This window comes from Heptranchias perlo, chromosome 32, assembly GCF_035084215.1.
Source record: "Heptranchias perlo isolate sHepPer1 chromosome 32, sHepPer1.hap1, whole genome shotgun sequence".
NCBI classification, from domain to species: Eukaryota; Metazoa; Chordata; class Chondrichthyes; order Hexanchiformes; family Hexanchidae; genus Heptranchias; species Heptranchias perlo.
The window spans coordinates 11,836,227-11,854,371 of record NC_090356.1 but is presented as its reverse complement, the minus strand read 5'-3'; the positions used below and the strand labels follow the sequence as shown (position 1 = coordinate 11,854,371).

General features: G+C 42.4%; 1 protein-coding gene across 4 annotated transcripts; it reads left to right on the top strand.

The window, feature by feature from the left end:
• The first annotated feature begins 1,463 nt into the window (after nt 1–1,463).
• On the top strand, nt 1,464–16,411 carry LOC137301017 (uncharacterized). Of its 4 annotated transcripts, XM_067970356.1 has the most exons (8): nt 1,681–1,757; nt 2,021–2,197; nt 4,415–4,513; nt 7,186–7,248; nt 7,950–8,029; nt 9,566–9,696; nt 10,781–10,847; nt 13,194–16,411. In XM_067970356.1, exons 3-8 carry the CDS (start codon nt 4,440–4,442, stop codon nt 13,322–13,324), a joined length of 546 nt encoding a protein of 181 aa, XP_067826457.1. In that variant the 5' UTR covers nt 1,681–1,757; nt 2,021–2,197; nt 4,415–4,439; the 3' UTR covers nt 13,325–16,411. The 4 variants fall into 4 exon arrangements, with proteins under 4 accessions (XP_067826459.1, XP_067826456.1, XP_067826458.1 ...); XM_067970358.1 differs by lacking the exons at nt 1,681–1,757; nt 2,021–2,197 and adding an exon at nt 1,464–1,662 and having other exon boundaries at nt 15,614–16,411; XM_067970355.1 differs by lacking the exons at nt 1,681–1,757; nt 2,021–2,197 and adding an exon at nt 1,465–1,662.
• Nucleotides 16,412–18,145: the final 1,734 nt, after the last annotated feature.

Genomic DNA, 18,145 nt, shown 5'->3' with positions numbered 1-18,145 from the left:
CGCTCTCTCCCCATACCCCTTGATGCCTTTTGTGTCTAGAAATCGATCAAGCTCCTTCTTAAATATATTCAGTGACTTGGCCGCCACAGCCTTCTGTGGTAGAGAATTCCATAGGTTCACCACCCTCTGAGTGAAGAAATTTCTCCTCATCTCAGTGCTAAATGTTCTACCCCATATCCTGAGACTGTGACCCCTCGTTCTGGACCCCCCAGTCAGGGGAAACATCCTCCCTGAATCCAGTCTGTCTAGCCCTGTCAGAATTTTATATGTTTCAATGAGATCCCCTCTCATTCTTCTAAACTCGAGTGAATACAGGCCGAGTCGACCCAATCTCTCTTCATATGACAGTCCTGCCATCCCAGGAATCATTCTGGTGAATCTTCGCTGCACTCCCTCTATGGCAAGCAAGGAAGTCATGATGAACCTTTATAAAACACTGGTTCGACCACAACTGGATTATTGTGTCCAGTTCTGAGCACCGCACTTAGGAAAGATGTGAAGGCCTTAGAGAGGGTGCAGAACAGATTTACTAGAATGATACCAGGAATGAGGGACTTCAGTTATGTGGATAGACTGGAGAAGCTGGGGTTGTTCTCCTTGGAACAGAGCCGGTTGAGAGGAGATTTGATAGAAGTGTTCAAAATCATGAGGGGTCAAGACAGAGTAGATAGAGGGAAACTGTTCCCATTAGTGGAAGGGTCAAGAACCAGAGGACATAGGTTTAAGGTGATTGACAAAAGAACCAAAGGTGACATGAGGAAAAACTTTTTTACACAGCGAGTGGTTATGATCTGGAACGCACTGTCAGAGTGGGCGGCGGAAGCAGACTCAACCGTGGCCCCCAAAAGGAAACCGGACAAGTACTTGAAAGGAGAAAAATTGCAAGGCCACTGGGAAAAGACGGGGGTGCGGGACTGGCCGGACCATTCCCGCGCAGAGCCGGCATGGACCTGATGGGCCGAATGGCTCACACGTGAATAATAGTCCACATGGGCCAGGTACTGAGAGCAATCAGTGCCTGCTGAAGTGTCTAAGAAAACAATACCTTCCACAACAAGAACCTGCATTTTTATAGCGTCTTTTAACAGAGGAAAACGTCCAACAGCGTGTCACAGGAGCGTGATGACAAAAATTGACACCAAGCCATTAGGAGGCATGACTGAAAGCTTGTTCAAAGAGATTGGTTTTAAGGAGCATCTTAAAGGAGGAGAGGATTAGGGAGGGAATTCCAGAGCTTGGGGCCGAGGCAGCTGAAGGCATGGCCGCCAATGGTGGGGATCAGAGTTCTCGGAGGGTTGTAGAGCTGGAGGAGGTTACAGAGATAAGGAGGGATTGAGGCCGAGAATGGGAGGGAAGAAATGTGGTGAGAGAGGGAAAAAAAGGTCCCTGGGATCCTACCTATGGAGAGAGAGAGAGAGAGAGATAAAACCTGGATCTGGGTTAGTTAGAGGATGGATCAAAGAGAGGGAGTCGGACTGACTGGATCAGATCGACCATTGGACCGCAGACTGGCAACATGTTGAAAGTCATCGCTCAGTCCTTGGCTATTTTACTTCTCATTCTCCTCCTAGTCGCCAATTTCGTGGTGGTCAAAAGCGCTGAGGCGGTGACTGTTGTTTACAAGAAAATCTGCAGACAATGAAGGCGATCCTCTCAGTCCCGGTACTTTCTTTGCAATTTTTTACGCCAAACGGGGCGTGAAACTTTGAACTAATGGCAGCATTTTCCAGAACTCAGTGTTGGCGAGTCGGCTTTTGGTGGGTGGCTCCTGGAAGAGACGCGATCTGAACGTTACGATTAGTTATTTCCTTTCCTTTTTTAAAGTAAAATTAAAATAAATTTGGAAGTAGTAAAGTCTCAACTGGTAGTTAAACCAAAAAAAGAAAAAAAGTTGTTTTGCAAGTTTGTAAAGTAACCGGTTAAACCAAAAATTTATTTATTTTTCTCCCTCTGCTTTCTGTACATTTCCAGTCTACGGGGATTATGTTAATTTATTTCTCTTTTTAACGATTATATACAGACAGAGGATGTGATCATTTGACAAGTTTTACACTGGAGACAAAGAGTAGATTAAAAAGAATCATCGAACGTTGAGACCAGATATTTAGTTTCAAATTGTCTCTGTTGCTAGGAGACAGCCATGTCCCCCTCGTTGTTGATTTCACCATTTCCAAGCGTTTTGCCCATTCTTTCACAGGTGAGGGAGTTTAATCTCGCTATTCAGAAGAAATTTAGGGCATGTATCTCTTCAGCAGTTGCTGAAACGCGCTGGTGTCAATTAAAGATAAATTTGATGGGTTTTTTTTTGTGCTGTGGAATTTATACCCACTGGGGATTAGATTTTGTGCCTTGTTTATGCTGGGACCCAGGATCTGCCCAGTCCTGGCTAATTCCAAGCTCTGCAATTGTCTTTTTATTTCTAATTGCCCATTTGGGAGGGCACAAAATGGATTGTGTGTGGAGAATTTGTTTTTTGGAAGCAAAGATTAAGGAGTTTCCCTGATGCTGTGGTGATCAGCCATGCACATTCCACATTCCCAGATGGACTAACTGCCCCTGGGGAATCAGCTAGGGTTCTCACTCCTGATTGAGGCCTACTGGAAAGTGCATGTATGTAGACATTAGGTGAGAGCAGAGTAAGGCTCGGCCGTGATGCCTTCCATGCTTGAATAGCCTGCAAGCATTCGCTATCCGGACTGACACAAGAATGGCAATTGACTCCCATGGAATTATATAATAAGTATCAATGTCTTCAAGAGGAAAAGGGAGATAGCAGCAGGGGCAAATGATTATAAAACACAACCTGCCAACTGCAATGAAACCCAAGACAGATGCAAAGGTAGATCAATTGAAATATTGGACCCTGGCCTTAAGGAATTTTGACTTAATATATGTGAAACCCAGTATCCCCATGGGCCTAACTTAGATGTGCTGAGTACAGCCAGTGGATGCAATGATAAATAAGTGAGGGTTTACATCATGCTTTCATTCTTTACTATCTTCACGAAGTTTGTATGGAATTCTTTGTACTAGTCACAGCATATGTTGCATGGACCATACAGTAACTTCCATGAACGTGGAAAAATGTATCAGTGTTTCATAGAATTGTAATTTTAAAAAAATGGACGCAGTGCGAAAAAATGAGATATTAGGAGAGGTAATCAAAAATGCTTGAGGTGGGTTTTCAGGATGACTTAAAGGAGGAGAGGAGGTTTTAGGGAGGGACTTCCTGAGCATGAGCTCTAGGCTGCTGAAGGCATGGTTGTCAATGGTGGGCTGACAGATGGGGTATGCACAAGAAGCCAGAATCAGAGGAACAGAGATTTTGGTTGGGAGAGGGGGGGGTTGTAGGAGGTTACAAAGATAGGGGTGAGTCCATGATGGGGTTTAAACAGACTGATAAGAATTTGTGGGATAGAGGGACTGGGATCCAATGTAGGTCGGCAAGGACAGGGGCGATGGGCAAGAAAGACTAGGTGCAGGATAGGATACGGGCAGTAGAATTTTGGATGAGCTGACATTTACAGAGGCCGAGGTTTGGGAAGTGACCAGGAGAGCATTGGAATGGTCGAGTCTGGAGATGACAAAGCAGTCTGACAGCACAGAGGCAGTGGAGGGTTTGAGAGAGGTGGTGGAGAGGTAGAGCTGGGTGTCATCAGTGTACATGTAGAAGTTGACCTCATGACTTTGGATGATGCCGCAAAGGGGCAGCATGTAACTGAGGGAGTCCGGGGGGGATAAGGACAGAAAAGCGATGCCATTGCTATGGCTATGATTGTATTGCTAAGAGTGGAACCAAGCAAGGGCAGTCCCAGGTCAGTGGAGGAGGATGGCGCGATCGACCACATCACAGCTGCAGAGAGGTTGAGGATGATAAGGAGGGACGATGTACCACAGTCACATTTGTGACTTTGGTTAGGGCCGTTTTGATAGTGTCGGAGGAGGCGGAAACCTGATTGGAGAGATTAAAGCAGGAAGTTGCAGGAGAGGTGGTCATGGATTTGGGAGGCCACATCACATTCACATACTTCAAAGAGGAAAGGGAGGTTGGAAGTGGAGGCAGTAGTTTGCCAGGACAGAGGGGTTATTGGTGGGCTAGTTGAGGAGGGAGGTGATGACGGTGGTTTTGAAAGAGAGGTGGGACAATATCTAAGGAGAGGGAAACATTTACAGCATCAGCTAGCAAGGGGGCCAGGAAGGGAAATTGCTTGGTGAGCATTTCAGTGGCCAGTTTAAGGGGTGATATGTTAACGTAAGGAGAAAAGGCCATTTTACATTGAACCTGCTCCATGTGTAATCTAGCTGATTTTCAACAACTCCACCAATTTCATTTCCCAAGACATGCATCTTATTGGAATGATAATTATTTGACAGATCATTGTGTTGTCTGTTTGGTAACTTTTTTTTGTTTCAGATATCAAGGACTGATTGGCCATACGATGCTGCATTACTGCCTCGCTCACACTGCCTATCATTTCAGCAGACAGCTGCCTAAGCGCAGTAGAGCAAAATTGTAAGCATATCTCTGAGAATTTGAGTTTTTTTCAAAAGCTTTTTCTTGCCAATTTTCTCTGTTCGTTTTCTCCTCTCCCCACTTCTCCTTGCTGGTATACAGTTCCATGGGCTTTGTGCACAATCCGGTACCATTCGTCAGATATCAATAGTGACAGTAAATATTGGGAGGCTATTTTGAAAGTGTGGATGGCATATTGAATCATAGAAACATACACCACAGAAGATGGCCTTTCAGCCCATCATGCCTGTGCTGGCTCTTTGAAAGAGCTATTGAATTAGTCCCACTCCCCTGCTCTTTCCCCCTTGCCCTGCATATTTTCCCCTTTCAAGTATTTATTCAGTTCCCTTTTGAAAGTTACTATTGATTCTGCTTCCACCACCCTTTCAGGCAGTGCATTCCAGACCATAACAACTCGCTGCGTTAAAAAAAAATTCTTCTCATCCCCACACCTCTGGTTCTTTTGCCAATTATCTTAATTTGGCACAACTGAGTCCAATTCCTCCCTCACCCAAACTCCACACATGCACACTTCCAGCGGCAGTTTCTGGATACCAGTCAGGAGCAGGAACCTGGGCCAACTATCTCCTTCTTAACATAAGGATGCTGAAGCCCAAATGAAGCATGCATTCTACCACCCTGGCAGAGCTCAGCTGCTGCGGCACAGACCGGGGACTGAACCTGGGACCTACCTGATCGATATGTTTGGATCAGCTACTGATTGGAATAAACTCACTGGGCGATTGGGGGAAAGCTATGAGTTTGGGGTCTTGGGTGTGCCAATGTTGTGTGTTATGATTCAGACATTCTTCAGATACTTTTTCTCAAACCAAGCACGAAAGACTGCTTTCCATAGACAAGCCCACATTTATACATGAAGTATTTTGGGAGGTAGCATGCCGGGTGAATAATGAATTCCTTTGTGTAACTGATAAGATCGGTGTTAAATAATAACTTCAGACTTCTCTAGCTGACAGACAAAATAGGCAGTTGGCTATAAACTGCTGATCAGGTTTACTGAGAATGATAAAATTAGCAGAACTAATAGTCAAAGAACAGCAGAAAATATATCCCAGTGATGTACTGAACTTACAAAATCTTTCAAAAAAGCAAAATGCCTCCCCTCCCTGAGCGGTTGAGAGGAACATTACCAGTTACTGGGAAGGTAATTTTCTGTCCAGCCTCCCAGTTCAACAATTAATGTCTGTTGGAGCAGACCTTACATGGGAAAGAAAAAAAAAATCAGGAGTGTTATCTAAACCCAAATTGGTATTTACAAGGGCAAACAATTTTTAAAAATCCATTTTGGATCCATTTTTACGCTGACTGACTTTTCAAGTGCACCTCGTGTCATCAGTGTCTGATAACCCAAGGATTAACCATTCTGATGTTTGTGCCTGATGTTGCATTAAATTACACAGAGCAGGAACTGCCTGGGCTGAATTAGCAGACCTCTGCCAGGGTAGGAGGAGGGGCGATGCATTTGGCATCAGTGCCCTTGGATTAAGTGAAGGGGGAAAAAATCAGGCAGGTGACCCTCACCAACTGAATATCCACTAACCTCTGCTGAAAAGTGTACATGTGTCAGGACAGGATCAAGCTTGGCTTGTGATGCCCTCCACAGGAGAATGACCACTTGGTCCAGGAGGGCTGCCTGTGTCTGCGGAACCAAACCCCAGGATGATTTGATACCTTCAGGAGCGAAAGAAAAAGAAATGAAATAAAACATTGTGAAGTTATTGTCACTTCCATTGAGAAAAATAATTTACAGTGAAATGACCGGGAAATTCTATTTCCAGTAGCTGTGTCCTTCTCTATACAATAGAGGGATATTACAGGAATGCCTCTTGCTAATATGTTTTGATTCATGTTGATACTGCATTCCTTTTTTTTCTAATTCCCACATCAACACAACAGCCTTTAGTACTGACTCACACAGTTGCAGGCATTTGTACTGGAGCTCAGTTAAGCACACAGTGCTGAGCGCATCAAATTGCAGTATTTATAAACACTTAAACCAAGAATATTTAGAAAATTCTACCAAATCTGTACATGAAAGCCAGGGTACGTTTAAAGAGGGAGTCGTGTATGGAAGACGGTGTTTGAAATTATGTTCAAAGTTACAGTGCAGTTCATTCAGAAGGGATGTTATCCTTTAATCCTGTTTTCATTCTCTTTAGTCTCCCTGCACCATGCACTCACTGGGAAGATGGCAGACAACCTGGCCCCAGACCTTCATCTGTTCCAGATTTAAGTCAGAAGGCGGTGGGGGTGGGGGGTCCATTCCTCCCTATACTATGAGATTTTGGTGCATTCAGCGTGAGGATTGATCCACCTGTGAGGCAACGTAGCTTAAAAACAGCCCTTCCCGAACCTCCAGGCCCACATATTACAAACAGGACAAACCAGCAAATAAAAAATCCAAGCCCAAATGGGATTGAGTAGCTAGGGTTCAGGGGCGACATATGGCCTTAGGGATGCCGTTTGGAGACTCCTGCTCCAGATCATTCTGCTATCCTGGCTGAGGCAGATGTAGAAACAAGCACAGAATGCTTTTTAGGAGGGGGTTGATGGCAGGGTGAGTTCATGCAGCTTTTTAATGAATTTGCATTTTAATTCTCTACAAAAAGTGACAATTATTAATACTGTTACTAATTTGTATTTGCTTCTAGTCAAATCCTGGTGGTTCTGCTTGTGGCCAACTTCCTTTTCCCTCAGATATTTGTGCTGGTAAGGTAAGTCAAACATTTGAAACAAAATGTGACCCTACCTGATGGTTCATTCAAAAACGGTTGATAGTGAGTCGTTCGGGCCAGTTCGATCCCAGGTTCGATCCTTGGTCTGTGCTGAGCTGGTCAATCTCAACTCGGAGAGCATTGGGAGGAGAAGCACCACAAAAAGGAAGACTGAGGGGTTTGATAGGGTAGACGTAGAGAAGATGTTTCTACATGCAGGGAAGACCAGAACTAGGGGCCATAAATATAAGACAGTCACTAATGAAACCAATAGAGAATTCAGGAGAAACGTTTTTTGCCCAGAGAGTGGTTGGAATGTGGAATTTGCTACCACATGGAGTGACTGTGGTGACTAGCATAGATGCAATTAAGGGAAGCTAGATAAGTAGATGAGGGAGAAAGGAAAGGTTATGCTGATAGGGTTGGATGAAGTAGGGTGGGAGGAGGCCCGTGTGGAGCATAAACACCGGCACAGACCAGTTAGGCCGAATGACCTGCTTCCGTGCCGTAAATTCTATGTAATTATCATTGTTCCAAGATATGGATAAGCTATTCTGTTGATCAGTAACCTGAGACTCTTGTGTTTTTTTGTTCTTCACCCATTCTCTTTCCCCCCCCCCCGCCCCACCTCCTCGCCACTCCTCCCCACACACAAAAATCAAGTTCTTAAACTGGTTTCTTGTTTGTGGTTTATCTTTCAGACCAAAGTCATCCCGATACTGTGACCAGCCCCTCCTCAACAACCTGACCAGTTTTATAATCTTCACTTTCCTTATGACAGGTAAGAGGCAGGTAGCCATCACTATCTTTCAGTACTGATTTTACAATCCATGATAATTAAGTAAAAGAAGTATTTAGAAGTATTTCTCACTCTTGGCATCCATAATTTGAGATAAAATTCTCATTTTGGGTTTTATAAAGAGAGTACGAGAGTAGAGAGGTATTAGTAAATTCATCCACGGCAATGGAACTACAAGTTAAAGTTGTGTGTGCAGTTTTGGGTGCCCCCTCAGAGAACGGATATTAAAGTCATAGAGAGTCTACTGCATAGATTCACCAAGACAATGGCAAGGAATGGAAACAATATTTAGGATGAGAGACTTGAGATACTGATGCTATTTTCACTGGATAAGAGGAGGCTAAGAGAAGATTTAATGTAAGATTTTAAATTTATGAAGGGTTTTCAATAGGGAAGGAGTATTTCCTCAGGTTGGGGAATCAGTGACAAGGCCTCATCAATTTAAAATTGTCATTGAGAGTGAGGAGAGAGGTTAGGAGAATTAATTTTTTGTACAGAATTGTTGGAGAATGGAATGCTTTGCCATAAGGAATAGTTGAGGCAGAGGCCACTGCACCTTTTAAGGAAAAGTGGACAAATATTTGAAGCAGATGGAGAGTGTGAGGCAGAGAGATTGGTTTTGGATTGCTCCAGCGGAGAGCCAGGTCAGAATTGATGAACTGCATGGCCTCCTTCTGTGCTGTAAATGTCTATTGCAGTAAATATCTATTGCAGTCTATTAACAGTGTTGTATGTACATTGCAGTGTCTACAATGTTGTTAATTACCCATAGCTTAGGATCATATATTTCTGTAGGATTTTGGCTCTTGATTCTGTGGTGAAACATGGAATTAATTTCCAGTAGATAAAGAACCACTGGCATCATCACATGTCAAAAGTCAAGATAGAATGTAGAGTCAAACCCTACTCTGCAATTAGACATTTTAGCTTTAGACCATGTTCTCTATGTATTCTTCAGATTTGAGTAAAGGGATTGTTCAACTATTTAACTGTCCGGCAGAATCGTCACAGGTAATGTTTTCTTTAAAGACTTAAGTTGTGGACTTCTGCATGAAGAAGTTTCATGTTCAAACAGGTATTTAGTTCAAAAAGCACCCCAACAGGACATGGATAGCATCACATAGGTTGACCCATAAACCTGTGGGACTGTGTAAAAAGCAACACATGGAAAAAAAATTGGAAGGAGTGTGCTGAGAGAAACAAATATTTTCCTACAGTGCTGCAAACTGAACAGTTTGTTTCATTTAAATAAGTTCAAATTAGCATTTTCTTGTGAAAATTTGGTCTAGAAAGTAGAAATTTTTCTTTACTTACTGTTGACTGGATTAGCAATATGTGGAAAATAATTTATCTATTGTGATTAAACAGAGAGCAGGTTGATCAATTTTAGCATCACCAGCCATGTTGGATTTAAATTAGAGCTGTGTCATACGAAAATAATAAAACAAATGGTTATGTTGTTAAAGTCATTTGTAAGTAAGTGGACAAATTGATCTAATTCTAGCGAATCTTCTTTAGGATTTACAGTCCTTTTGACCTTGATGGACCCAATCCCTCGTGAGGTGAAAGTGGCTTTTCATGTATATGGAGTCGGATCTTTTGCACAGGGAATCCTAACTACTGCCTTCACTGTTACTGCACCTCAGTGTGTAAGTTTTTCTTTATCATCTGTTGCAGTTTTTTATGTCATGATTATACTGTCAGGTGCTGTATTCCGTTTTATGTTTAACCAGAAACTCTGGTCTACTTTTCAAACATGGTGGAGTTGCTCCATTAATAGTCTAAAAGAAAGAACTTGGATTTATATAGCACTTTTCATGACCTCAGGACATCCAAAAGAGCTTTACAGCCAATGAAGTACTTTTGAAGTGTAGTCGCTGCTATAATGTAGGAATTGAGGCAGCCAATTTGTGCACAGCAATGTCCCAAAAACACCAATGAAAGAAATGACCGGATCATCTGTTTTGGTTGAGAGATAAATGTTGGCCAGGACACCGGGAGAATGCCCCGGCTCTTCTTTAAATAATGCCATGGAATTTTTATTCAGGGACCTCAGGGTAGATGGGGCCTTAGATTAACGTCTCATCTGAAAGACGGTGCCTCAGCACTCCCTCAGTACTGCACTGAAGTGTCAACTTGGATTATAGGCTCAAATCTCTGGAGAAAAGGCACTGCCCAATGATATTCATAGAGGTACAGACCAGAAGATGGTCAGGTTCGGTTCAGAGTCTGTGCTGAGTTAGCTGATCTCAGCTGGCGCAGCAGTTAAGACAATGGCTTCAGTGCCTCTTGGTTAGAGAGGAGAAGAAATCAACCAGACTTCCCAATCATGATCACCCATCAAGTGAGCTCTGCAGGAAAGCATGTGCATATGAGTGTCAGGCAAGGGCAAGACCGGGCTTGGTTGTGATGCTCTTCACGGTTGAACGGCCAGCAAACACCAACTGTACGAGCTGACATGAAAAATGGCAAGTTGGGCAAAGTGCCGGACGGTTGCCAGTGCCCGTGGAACAATGTCCCTGTGAGACTCAAAATCATCTGGAGAATAAAAGAGAAAATTGGTAATAGAAATACAGTATGGAAAGATACTATCATTACATGTTGTGTAACACAAGGAAATCTGGAGGTTAAGAACCTGAATGTAAGGGAAATAGCAAATCTTGATTGCAGAACTGGATTTATACTGATTTTAGGATTAACACTGAAAGGATTTTCTTTCTTTATCTTTTTTAGGCAAACACAACTCCTGAGCTGTACTACTTGTCCCTTGTGTTGTCTGTATTGAGTGTGCTTGCAACAGGTGTGTACTTCGTTATTATTAAGGAACGTAGATAAAGGGCCACAGTGCAGTTCATCACCAAGGTTGTAAGAACAGAATAAAAGGCCAGGAAGTAGTGATTAGATAATCCCAATCTTGAGTTTTAATGGTCTATAGATTGTAGGAGGAAGGGACGACTGAGCGGAAAGGAGTTCCACAGTTTTAATGACATCATTTTATAGACATAATGTCCCCCTCCCTTGGTTTTATGGATTTGTATTCCAAAATATACAGTAAAATAATTTTTGGAAAAATCTAATCATTTTCTATTTATTTTTAATTGTGTTGATCTAATAAGATGGTTCCACTCCTCAGCCATGTACAGGGATCATTGTTTCCTTCATTTGGAATTTACAACCTTGTTAAAGGGGATTTTTGTGTGGGTGAATTATGTGGTCAGACTGGCGAGAAATGAAAGTCTGCTTTAAGTCTGTCGCCAGCCCTCCCACATCGGTAGATTGTAGAGCTTGAACTAAGTTTTACCAACAAGCTCGTTGAATTCCAGTCTGCGCCAGTGTGACATTTCTTCCAACTGTTTGGTCTCAGTGAGCTGGATCAGTTAATGTTAAACCAAGGTCCTTTTGTGGCTGGGAATTTTGATTTTTGTTGCTTTTAGAGAGGAAGCTTCTATCACATCACTTTCCCTCCCAATATATGGCAGACATTTCCTATCCAAATTAACCTTACTTCTTGTGTCATAATTTTTGAGTCGTGCTTTTTATATCAACATTTTATAATGAAGAAATCCTACGTCAACATTTTATAATGAAGAAATCCTGTCAATATTTTATTATGGGAAAAACCTATGTCAACATTTGGCTATCACAATGCAATTGCAAACTTCCTGCCACAAAGTGATACAATTGCTTCCCCATTCACGTTGCTAATGCCATCTCGCTTGGCCATTTACAACACTGAACCCTGAACCCTGAAAGTTTGCTGGACACACAACTCAGGGCTCCAAATCAGGACAGGGAGAAGTATAAGGTCGGACATGAAGACTGGCCAATTGGGCAAGGCACTGAAGGCTTGTCATGGAAGATGGCTGGCCCAGTCAGACAAAATCAGGATTCTTGCCAACTGGAGCACAAAAAATATCTTCAACTCTGCAACCCAGGGGCATGGGGGCAGACTGAAGTGGCACCGGGGCTGAGAATTGTTTGCCTCTGTTTCTCTGTCTATCGTTAGACCCTGGACACATTTATGAACACGCCTGTACTGCAAGTTGTGGAAGAAATCGTTGTAATTTAAAAAGTATCCATGCCATGCAACTGTAGCTTCTGGAACATTCCACCAGCAAGAGTTTGAGCCATTCCAGTGGAACCAACCCAAGTTAGTTTATGTCAAAAAAAATTCTGGATATACTTCACTGCAACACAACAGTTCCATTTGCAGAATAATTGTTTCTATGTCAGCTATATTAAAGTTTAGATCATTTAGACCTGGTTGTCTGCCATCATAGAATCTTACAGCACAGAAGGAGGCCATTTGGCCCATCGTCCCTGTGTTGGCTCTTTGAAAGAGCTGTCCCAATTCCCGACGCTTTCCCCATAGCCCTGCAATAACCTCTGGGGTTTCACTAAAGGTTCATGAGAAATAAACAACTACAGAGGCCATACTGGAAACCATCTCACTTCCTCACGAGAGTAGGATCCTTGGCTTTATAAATAGAGGCGTAAAGTACAGAAGGAAGGAAGTACAAGACCTCAGCTGCAGTATTGTGTCCAATTCTGGGCACCACACTTTAGGAAGGATGTCAAGGCCTTGGAGAGAGTGCAGAGAAGATTTACTGGAATGGTACCAGGGATGAGGGACTTCAGTTATGTGGAGAGACTGGAGAATTTGGGATTGTTCTCCTTAGAGCAGAGAGGTTAAGGGGAGATTTAATAGAGGTGTTCAAAATTATGAAAGGTTTTGACAAGAGTAGATAGGGAGAAACTGTTTCCAGTGGTAATCAGAGGACACAGATTTAAGATAATTGGCAAAAGAACCAGAGGGGAAATTAGGAGAATTTCTTTTACGCAGCGAGTTGTTATGATCTGAATGCATTGCCTGAAAGGGTGGTGGAAGCAGATGCAACAGTATCTTTCAGAAGGGAACTGGATATATACTTCAAAAGGAAAAATTTGCAGGGCTATGGTGAAAGAGCAGGAGAGTGGGGCCAATTGGATAGCGCTTTCAAAGAGCTGGCACAGGCACGATGGGCCGAACGGCCTCCTTCGATGCTTTAAGAGTCTATGATTAGTGACAGTGGTTTTCAAGTCTTACTGTGGTGAAAATTCCACTAATACTTCTTTCTTTGTTCATATTCTTTTTTTTAAAAAACAGTTTTCATCATTTTCTTGATACCGTTCTGGCTCGCCAACATTTTCTACCCAGGAATGGTTTTAAATCAGCGATCACGAGCTGGAATCTGCCATGAGCCAATTGCTCGCTGCTCATATCTGTGGCATATTTAATGAAGGCACTCAAAAAAGAACACCAGCATGAATAATGCATTTGGTTGCCATGCAACAGGAGCTTCTGGAACATTCCACCAGCAAGAGTTTGAGCCATTCCAGTGGAACCAACCCAAGTCGGGTTATGTCAAAAAAAAATTCTGGATTTGTTAACAGTGTTTGCTTTGTAGGTTTAATATACTTCACTGCAATACAACAGCTTCATTTGCAGAATAATTGTTTCTATGTCAGCTATATTATAAAGTTTAGACCATTTCAAATCAATTTAAAGAAATTGCAGCAGCCAGCTGTCATTTGTATACAAGAAGCACTCCCAAGAAACCCAACAGGCTTTTTATTTATTGATATATTTTGAGCAATGGAGCTGTTTAACCTGCTGAGGACTGTGGTTGCCTGAAAATACACGATACACGAGTGCCTTGTGCTTCCTATAGCAGTGTGGATGAGGCTGGTAAATGAGCGAGTGGAGAGGATGGTGAGGGTAGTCACATGCTGCCACTCTATGGTGCTGTATAACGCTAAGGGTGACAACCTGTACAGGTATCACGTAGCAGAAACCACAAAATATTTCTGTTCAAAATTAAACTCCTCCCTGCTCTTCCAAAGCTATTGACTTTTGCTGGCGTGTGTTTTTACAGCCATCAACAGCCTTCTGGTATCCTAATTCTTGTCTTATGTGGGAGTCAAGACAGAGTGTTGATGGGCTACTCACAGGGGAGCCAAGCATCTGTTCTCACCTGACATACTTGCGTACTCTTCCCAACAAGGGTTGCTGGATAGCAGTCAGGTGCAAGTGATTTTTCTCCCCCTCTCTCTAATCCGAGGGATGATGTGGAGATGCCGGTGATGGACTGGGGTGGACAAATGTAAGGAATCTTACAACACCAGGTTATAGTCCAACAATTTTATTTTAAAATCACAAGCTTTCGGAGATAATCATTGTTTGAAAGGTTCTTTGGCTGTTTTAAAGCCAGGCCTTTAACAGTAGGTCTGAATCAAGCCCATTACCAAAGAAACTAAAATTGAGACCTCTGCAATATCATACTGCTCAAGTCTACATGAAATTGTGTCTGCCAAAGGAAACAGGAATTAGTTTGGCATGGGTTCCAATCATATATGATACAGAACAGCACCAACAGTAATGTGTTTTAAGCAGTAGTACAGCATGGGAGTTGAGGTGATGCTGACAAAACTCAAGATTCACAATAATATGACTCCTTGTGTTACTACTGAGTAGTATATTTCCTACTGGGTGGTGTTTGATGTAATATGTAATCTGTTCCTATCTGAGGCCTCTCCTATGTTCATTGCACTGAGGTGCTGTCTTTCAAAATACAACATTGCATTGAGTGTTTTATTGTCTTGTTAGCATCCCATCTCTTGTTAAATAACTACATCAAGACTCCGTTTTATTTACAGCTGGCAGTGACAATTAAGTGAATTGTTTTTACATGAGCGCTAAAGTTTATGACAAAATAACTTTTTGATAAACTGTATTTTACTCCCTTACTAACTGTTCGAGACTATGTCATAGGAACTTGTAGGATTGTAAGAGACCATGTGACTGGCCCAAAGTTCACAAAAATATCACACTCTGTTCTATCTCTTCTACACCCCATTGCTTCTTTCTCCATTAGACTATTCAGCTGCCACTTAAATTTGCCTCCACTGTCTACCTGGGCAGTCTGTTCCACACATTCACCACCTTGTGCGTGAAGTAGTTAAATCTAAACTCTGTATTCACTTTCCCTCTTCTGTACCCGAGTCTGTACCCTGTAGTTATACCTTCCCCCTTCTTCACCCCCAGTTATATCTTCCCTCTTCTCAGTTACCCAGATTGTCAAACAACTTCCTAGGATTCAGTTTATTCACACTCCTTGAAAACTTCACTGAGGTCCCTCGTAAGCTGCGTTTCCACAGTGTAAACGTTGCCGGATTCCTCAGTCTCTCTTTTGCAGGTCAGGTGCCCTTCTCTGTACCCTTTCCAAAGCCAGGATGCCCCACCAGTGTAGTATAGGGACCAGAATTGTGCACAATACTCCTGGAAGGGCCAAGCCAGTGCTCTACACAAACTCACTTGTGACCCACTGGAATTTATGTTCTATATCTCTGGCTACATCCTAAGGTCTTGTTTGCCTTTACTGCTGTTGCACACTGCGCTGATTGTTTTAATAAGCTGTCTACCACTATGCACCAATCTCTCTGTACCTCACATTTGGTCACAATTAAAAGTACTGTGGATATTATTTTATGCAGATAAAGTTCAATGGTTTTTCTTTCTCAAGGCAGGTATTATCTTTCCCTGAAGACCTCCCCTAAGCCACACATGTACTTTGGCCAACAAAACAGATTGAATGTTCTCTTTCCAGACCATAGCCTATGCTGCTACTGGCCAGCCACTAAGAGGCACGTGCGAGCCCCACAAGCGAGACTCCTCACCTGATGTTCCCGCCTTGCTTGGTTCCTTCTTTCAGAATGGAGACTGACATCAGAAACCTGGTACAGTGGGAGATCAAACCTGCCTGCCAGTCCTCAGTTAAATCAAGGATTGGTATTTCAAAGTACTGTGTCATCAGGCTACATTTAGCCCAGTGTATTTTAAGAATACCATACTATAAAGTATGATAATCAGATTCAAACAAGGTCTAATCTTGAATTAAAAGCTGTAGAAAATACTTGTTAAATCTTTTTCATCTCAGTGTCCCTGGGGCGAGGGATGGGGTATAAAAAGTAAATGGATACAAAAGCAGGATCTGGCTCAGCCGTTATTCTCTCCCTCCCAAACTCCCCACCTTTGGAATAATTGGCAGTCCGGGCTCACACTCAAAGATTTTTCATTTGAGCAAAGTGCTGGAGGACGGCTGGCAGTGGTGGGAGTGAACCCTAATAAAGAGACCCCATTTTCACAAGAGGGGGGAGAAAGATGAATCTTGGATCGGCTGCCAATAAAGGGAAACTGCTTTAACAAACACTTTAAATGATACATCTTGTAATAAGCAAAATAATTTAAATAAGGTTTTCAGTGGTTTTGTTGACTGGAGTCTGCTGTGCAACATTGTTTTCAATAAATACTTTATAGAAACCAAATGATTTGTTTATTACTAATGCTGATAAGGTTGGTTAGCAAGTGATTTTTAAAAATTTTTAAATATCTTCCTATTCATCCACCTCTCCATTACCATTTATCATGTTCATACAGCTTACTTCAGATGGGATTGGAGGCAATTGGGATATTGCTTATGTGACAAGAGAGAGTGTTTTGGGGATAAATTATGCAGTTTTTCATGAGCTGGAATTAAAATGGAAGCAATGTTTCCATACCAAATTACAAAATGGAGGACGGGAGATCAGCTGGCTTGGATTTCATCTGGGAATTTACCCATTTTCAGGTGGTCCCAGAGCATTGTTCAAAGGAAAATAGGATGGGGAAGCTTACCGCCAAATTCCAGCTCCTAAAATTTGCCCGTGACATTTTCCTCCTGCTGCACTACCATTGACATCAGCCATTGCTCACCCTGCTGCAAGTGAGAGGAAAGAGTTATAAATTTTGTGTGTGCATAGAAGTCTGAACAGGAAATGGGAATTGTTGAATCATTTACATTTTGAAAGTCTTGTATTCACTTTGCGCCTTTCGCAACTTCAGGACGTCCCAAAGCGCTTTACAGCCAATGAAGTACTTTTGAATTGTAATCACTGATGTAGGAAACACAGCAGCCAATTTGCAGACAGCAAGGTCCCACAAACAGCAAGGTGATAATGACCAGATAATCTGTTCTGGTGATGTTGGTTGAGGTAAAAATGTTGGTCAGGACATTTTGGTGCACTGTAATTGTGCAGTATCTAAAAGAAAATAATCATGGAAACTCAGTTGTAGGAATTCATTGTTTAGGAGAAGTTACAGCATATGAATAGTGTATATGTTTCCTGCAAGTCTGTGTGGTGTGGTGTGGAGCGCAGAGGGATGAAAGAGAGGACAATGGATTTCGTCCACCAGAAACTCCAGTTTTACGTCTCTTGTCATCCTTCATAAGATTCCAAATACAGGCAGAATTCAACAATGTGATAAGAGTTTTCAGGTAATTTGCAGTCAAAAACTGGGGAACTTGCAGGAAAATACTCGTGGCCCTTTTGGACAGATGAAGCAGAGAATTTACTTATTCATCTTAAGATATTAAAACCAAATCAAGACCAATCATTCCTCTTTGTAATAGTTTGACTTTAAAAGAGCTCCTAGTGGTGACATATGAACATTCAAAATCGGCAGGCAGGAAAAGACCAGCTGGTCCATCAAGCCTGCTCCACTCTACAATGGCCGGAGCATCATGACTAAACACTTTCCTCTCTCCCGCGCCCCCCCTGCAGCCATGTAGTCTCCTGAGAGGCGCAAAAAACTAAAGAAAAAATCCAGGGCCAATAAGGGGAAAAAAATACTTTAGAAAATTCCTCTCCGACTCCCTCAGGCAATCAAAACCAGTCCAGGAGATCACATGGATCAAGTGTTATCTATAAAGACACTTACCTTCGATATGATGTGATCTCTGCCCCAGTCAAGAACTGGTGGAGCTCCAAGCAAACAGAGAGTCAGCACCCACACCACCAGCCGGCAATATATTCCTGAGGCTCACACTTCTCTGGGAAAAGAAAAACCACCCAACATCCAGTCTATTCCTACTCTTACATCGTTTAAACTCGTGTCCCTGGTCCTCCCCAACCTGTCAAACTGGAATAATCTATCATTCGGCGCACTATCCAGCTCTTTAATTATTTTTATAGACCTCTATCAGGTCACCTCTAAAACTTCTATGCTCTAATGTAAATAGA

What these genes read in the sequence shown, in the direction of transcription:
- LOC137301017 (XM_067970355.1), top strand. Translation starts at nt 4,440, where the DNA reads ATGCTGCATTACTGCCTCGCTCACACTGCCTATCATTTCAGCAGACAG. An exon ending in AAGCGCAGTAGAGCAAAATT is followed by an intron (nt 4,514 to 7,185) that starts GTAAGCATATCT and finishes ATTTGCTTCTAG; the next exon opens with TCAAATCCTGGTGGTTCTGC. An exon ending in CTGTTACTGCACCTCAGTGT is followed by an intron (nt 9,697 to 10,780) that starts GTAAGTTTTTCT and finishes TATCTTTTTTAG; the next exon opens with GCAAACACAACTCCTGAGCT.